Below are 6250 nucleotides of genomic sequence, written 5' to 3' on the forward strand. Positions count from 1 at the left end.
GCTTGCTGGAGCTCAGGGTTGGTCAGGCCTAAGTGGGCCCTAGGCGGACGTGAGCAGGGTCGGACCAAGATGGCGATGCAGGTGGTGCAAGCGGTGCAGGCGGTTCATCTGGAGTCGGATGCTTTCCTAGTTTGTCTCAACCACGCTCTGAGCACAGAGAAGGAGGAGGTGATGGGACTGTGCATAGGGGAGGTGAGTAGGTCAGTGAGTTAGCCTGGCCGGGACCTTGATGAGCAGCCCAGTGTGTCCTTCGGGTCGGTGTTAGCAGCGCCCAGGGCTGCGGAGGCCACAGGCACCCTGGCTTTGATCCTGGGACAGATCCTTTGGATGGTCCTGTCGCGGAGTTTCGGTATCCTCGGGTTGCTTGAAGCTTGGTTAACCTCCCAGCACTCCCAGCGTTCCGGCTAAGCTAGGGGTGGGGGAGAGCTTTTTTCTCTACTAATCTCTGGCCTCTTCTGTAAATCTGGAAGTTATCACCCCATTGACCAAACCTGAAAGTCAGGCCAGAAAGACAATATAGCACAATAGGACATCAGTGTATTAAGACGCTACTGACCACTGTTAGGGCAGCTGCAATCTTTCCTGTAGGATGCATTTTAATTGTATCGAAGAACCTAAGAGAGGAGAGGGTTTCAAAGACACAAAAGTTTCTGCAGCGTTAAAGTATTGCAGAGGAGCGAAAGAGGATGAGGAAATAGAGCTTAGTTGCTTACGATCCGAAGTAAAAATTCTCCAGTTTTTCATGCTCGCATGCCCTATTTTTCGTATAATCTGTGTCATGTACATCAAATAAGCGTAATGTGATCAATAATGTTTTCTCCTCTTTCTCACTCTAGTTGAATGATGACACCAGGTAAGACAATGTTTGTTTACTCGAATCTTTTGGTCTATATGCCATTATTAACTCAGAGTTATGACAAGCTTGGCAATATTGGTTAGGGATTGTATTTTAAATTACCATGATCAGTCTGGAGCTCCCTCAATGATACACTTTCAATAGCTTCCCAGTCCTGAAGATTGGTTTCCACCTAACTTCCTAGTAGGAGGATTTTCAGTTGATATATCTGTGACCTTATGTGAAAAATGTGGTTTAGGGAAACAAGATCATGAGTGAACGTGTGAATGCTCTTACAGATAGAATTTTGTTGACTGATATGGTGCTGTTATTCTCCATTTCCTTGCTTGATATGTTTTTATCTTCTGTCTCCCCTAAAATGACAGTGAGATACTGGTCATTTTCTTTGTGGCAGATAATGTGCATATTAAGAGACATTTCCCCCTATTGACCCATTCCTTCATCCAAACTCACTCTTCCATCTCCATGGCTTTCCACCTCCTGCTGCTGAGTCCTACAGTGATCTCAGAGACCTCCAGTAGCTTGGATGCTTCGAAGTTTTAATTTAAACCTAGAAGCATAGCAGAATGTGTACTCTCATGCCCACTTCTTTAATACCAAGGATACTAGGAGTTTAGCTTTGCCCATGAAAACTTTATACACTCAGCCACATATGCATGTGTGTCAGACTGCTTCTCACAGCTTTAGCTTCAGTTTACTTTCCTTCTTCCTTTGTCTCTGCTAAGGTTTTATTGTTCCCTTTTTTCTAATTTATCCCCAAAAGGAATGACTCCAAATTTACATATACTGGAACTGAAATGCGCACAGTCGCTGAAAAGGTATGTGTGCTTGAATTTGCATGATGGAGACTTGCAGTTGGGGAGGGATTTCTGTGCTCTGTTTGATGAACTCAGCCAGGGATCGATCCCTTTTGTGTAGGGCCGCATTTGTGGCTGAGTGGTGTGTTCTCTCTAGTTAAATCTACTCACTAGGAATGGGACCAATTTTCTGTTCTTTGTAGCAAATTTTTACTATTTGATCAAGATGAGTAATCACTGTCAGCTTTCCTCCTTGCTGACATCTGTCTGTTTTTCTGGCTCGCTCATGTCATTGTTATCTTTTTATCCTGAGTTCCAATATCGAGTCAAGCAAAACGTTCTTTCCTTACAGGCAAACTATCCAAAGCTCATAGTTCTTAGTCTACCTTGACTTTCTCTTTTCTGGTTTGTTCTAGTCATATGGTCTAGTATAATGCTTCTCAACCTAATCATTGTATAGGAACAGTTAATTTTCCCCCAATATGGTGCAGGCCAGTGCTTTTGTAAAAGACAATAACAAAAATTATGTCCTCTCCTCTGCCAAGCAGATGATAGAGGTGATAAAAGCTATAGGGCAACAACTCCATCTACTTATTAACTCTACTAGAGGTCTGGTGCACGAAATTCGTGCACTGGGTGGGGGGGTGTCTCTCAGCCCAGCCTGCACCCTCTCTCAATCCAGGACTGCTGGCTCCTAACCACTCGCCTGCCTGGATGCCTGATTGCCCCAACCACTCTGCTTGCCAGCCTGATAGCCCCCTAAACGCTCCCCTGCCAGCATGATTGACACCTAACTGTTCCCCTGCTGGCCCGATCACCCCCAACTGCCCTCCCCTTCAGGCCTAGTCACCCCCAACTGCCCTCCCCTGCCAGCCATCTTGTGACAATAGGGGTGGCCATCTTGTGACGACATGGGGATAACCATCTTGTGGTGACCATCTTGTGATGATGTGGAGGCAGTCATCTTGTGATGACGTGGGGGGCAGCCATCTTGTGATGACATGGGGTGGCCATCTTGTGACATCGTGGGGGCGGCCATCTTGTGATGTGAGGGCATGAGGGTCAATTTGCATTATTACCTCTTTATTATATAGGATATACAAAATTCATCGTGTTAACCACTTGGCGTTCTTTCTTCCTATATGAAGGAAAGAAGTTCATTCCCTACCCAGAGCTACAGCTTCTTCAAGGACCTTGCTTATGAAATACCCTGTCTTGCCATAGCCAGTCGGCCTGCGAACTGAAAGGTCCCAGGTTCGATTCCAGTCAAGGGCACATGCCAAGGTTGCGGGATTGATCCCCAATAGGGGGGCTTGCAGGAGGCAGCTGATCAATGATTCTCTCTCATCATTGATGTTTCTATCTCTCTCTCCCTCTTCCTTCCTCTCTGAAATCAATAAAAACATATTTAAAAAAAGAAATACCCTGTCTTTCTTCTGTGTCTTCAACCTTCTGTCATCTGGCTCTTTTCCCTTGGGATACAAATGTGCTTATATCACTCTCATTTTCAGAAGGGACAGAAAAATCACTTCTCGATCCTCTATCTCCCTGTAGTCATTCCTCTCACATCCTTCCTTTAAGAGCCAGCCCTTATTTACCTTCTCCATTCAAACCCACCAAAATCTGCTTTCCAGTTCTGCCTCTCCAGCCCCCTTCTCATTGCTACATCCCTGGATTGTTTCTTGGTGCGTCTCTTAATCTTTCAGTTCGGAACTCAGAACTCCCGTGAGGGTTTTTGTTTGTTTTGTTTTTGCGGTATCTCCATATTCCTCCCCTTCCTTATTCTTTTTGGACTCTTCCTCCCCTGCCTATGCATTAATTATTCTCCAAGGTTCTGCCTTGGCCTCCTTCTCTTCCCAGAATGTTTTTTAAATATTTTTATTGATTTTAGAGAGGAAGGGAGAGGGAGAGAGAGATAGAAACATCAATGATGAGAGAGAATCATTGATTGGGCCGCCTCCTGCATGCCCCACACTGGGAATCGAGCCGACAACCTGGGCATGTGTCCTGACCAGGAATTGAACCCTGACCTCCTGGTTCATAGGCCAATGCTCAACCACTAAGCCATGTCAGCTGGGCTTGCCAGAATGTTTTCTTAGGCAACATTACCTCTCCTGTGGCTTTAGTTGCAACAGACATTGAGGTTAGAGAGATCTGTCTTCAGATCCTTTCTCTGATACTTACTGTGTGACTTTGGGTACATTACTTAACATCCTCGAGCTTCTCATTCTTTATCTGTAAAGCAGAGATAATGATCATCACCAACCTCATAGAGTTGTTGGGAAAGTTGGATTTGGGTAATGTAAGTAAAACACTCACCTATAGAATGGGCATAACAATAGTACTAACCTCACTGGGTCATTGGGAGAGTTAATTTAATACATGAAAAGCACTTTTACAAGTGCCTGACACATGGCAGGTAGCCAATAAATATTGGCTATTTTGACTGTTGTTGTTAACCAGTAGGTGCTAGTTAGTATAAATTATTCCAAGCTCTAGAATGTCATAGTCAACTGTCTAGTGGACATCCAAGTTTAGCTAAACATGGGCATCTTTTAAAATCTAACATAATAATAGAGGAATATGCAAATTAGCCTGGACACTGCAATGTCATGACCAATCTACAAGCAGCAGAGAGCTACAGGAGGGCGGGGCAGCGGGCAGAGAGCTACAGGAGGGTGTGGCAGCGAGCTAGGAGCGGTGGAGAGCTACCAGCAGTGGTGGGCGGGGTGGCCAGCTGAGGCAAGCGGCAGCGAGCTACTCGCGCACGGATTCGTGCACATTGAAAGGACATTAATTAGAAGAAATATTTTAAAGGCCGGGGAGGGACCCCAGGAGGGCTCCAGGGCATGTCCAGCCCGTCTCGCCCAGTCCCCATCGGCCAGACCCCAGCAGCAAGCTAACCTACTGGTTGGAGCATCTGCCCCCTGGTGGTCAGTGTCCGTCATAGCGACTGGTAGAATGATTGAACGAATGGTCGGATACTTAGCATGTTAGGCTTTTATTATATAGGATATTTATTGATTTCAGAGAGGAAGAGAGAGGGAGAGAGAAAGATAGAAACATCAATGAAGAGAGAGAGTTATTGATTGGCTGCCTCCTCCACGCCCCCACTGGGGATTGAGCCCGCAACCCAGGCATATGCCCTGGCTGGAATCAAACCATGACCTCCTGGTTCATAGTTCAATGCTCAATCACTGAGACACACCAGCTGGGCTAAACACAGGCATCTTAAACTAACATGTTCAAAACTGAACCTTTTCTCTTCCTCAAACCCTTCAACATCCCTGCTGCCACAGTAGTTCCCAAGCCTGGAATCACCCAGTAATTTTTAAAAAATCCTGAGGTGGTTCAGTTGGTCTGGGGTGTGACCTGGGCAGCAGAATTTGGAAAAGCTATCCAGGTGACTCTTTTTTTTTTTTTAATTTTGTTTTATTGCTTAAAGTATTACAAAAAGTATTACATATGTCTCCTTTTTTTTTTTGCCCCTTGACCTTCCCCCGGCCTTCCCTACCCCCCAGTATGAATTTAAGGTAGGGTTTTAATTATTTAATACAAAAAGATGAATTGCAGCACCAACACTTTTTTTTCTGTAAGTGCATTATTTTTTTTTACTGTTTTTTTCCCCTCAAAGAATCATCCCTCAAGGCACCCCCAACTGCCTTAAACATTCCTTAAATTATCCATAAATGAGTGAGATCATGTGATATTTTTCTTTCATTGACTGGCTTATTTCACTTAGTATAATGCTCTATCCAGGTGATTCTTATGTGCAGCCAAGTTTGGTAACCACTGCCTGCCATTGAGAGCCATAAACCTGAATTGCTTTCATATTTGTTTCCAATGCTTCATCCCAACTACTGCTACCTTATTTATTTGAGGTCCTCATTACTTCTTTCTTCGATTTCTGTGCTAGCCTCTCCATTAGTTTCCTTGATTCGAGTCTCTCTCGACGCTAGTCCTTTCTTACTGCTTAGGATGTAATCTTTTGAGAACATAAGTCTGATATACCTCTGCTTAAAATCCTTAGGATGAAATCCCATTAGTGAAGCATTCAGGGCCTCTCATTTCTGTTTATGTCCTTACTAGAGGCCCAGTACACGACATTCATGCACTAGGCGGGGCAGTCCCTCAGCCCAGCCTGCACCCTCTTAGCACTTCCCCAGAGGGGAACCTGTGAGCCTGGCTTCTGCCTGAGTGGTGCTCCCCCTGTGGGAGCACACTGACCACTAGGGGGAAACTCCTGCGTTGAGTGTCTGCCCCCTGGTGGTCAGTGCACATCATAGTGACTGGTTGTTCTGCTGTTTGGTTGATTTGCATGTTAGGGTTTTATTATATAGGATACTAGTGGCCTGGTGCATGAAATTCATGCGGGGGGGGGGTGTTCCCTCAACCCTCTCCAGGGGACCCCCTTGGGGGATGTCAGATTGCTGGTTTAGGCCTCGAGGAGGCTGCGGATCAGACCCTGCTTTTCTCTCCGGGCCTTTCTCTCTGGGCCTCACCAGCAGCTGTGGTAGCTGCTGATCAGCCCCGCCCCCCCCCCCCCCCCCCCCCGTTCTCCACCCATCTCTGTCCATTGGATATCTCTCAGCTCTTC

General features: G+C 45.8%; 1 protein-coding gene across 3 annotated transcripts in view; it reads left to right on the forward strand.

The window, feature by feature from the left end:
* The first annotated feature begins 6 nt into the window (after window positions 1-6).
* Window positions 7-6250, forward strand: part of BRCC3 (BRCA1/BRCA2-containing complex, subunit 3) — a 32678-nt gene continuing 26434 nt past the window's right edge. The window contains exons 1-3 of one of the 3 annotated variants that reach the window (XM_005885018.2): window positions 7-192; window positions 837-853; window positions 1620-1674. In XM_005885018.2, the coding sequence (XP_005885080.1) occupies window positions 70-192; window positions 837-853; window positions 1620-1674 (195 nt within the window). In that variant the 5' untranslated portion in view covers window positions 7-69. The remainder of the gene's footprint in view (window positions 193-836; window positions 854-1619; window positions 1675-6250) is intronic. The other 2 variants (XM_014532383.1, XM_005885019.2) reach the window with 2 other exon arrangements.

Source organism: Myotis brandtii, unplaced genomic scaffold (assembly GCF_000412655.1).
Source record: "Myotis brandtii unplaced genomic scaffold, ASM41265v1 scaffold889, whole genome shotgun sequence".
In the NCBI taxonomy this organism is placed as follows: domain Eukaryota; kingdom Metazoa; phylum Chordata; class Mammalia; order Chiroptera; family Vespertilionidae; genus Myotis; species Myotis brandtii.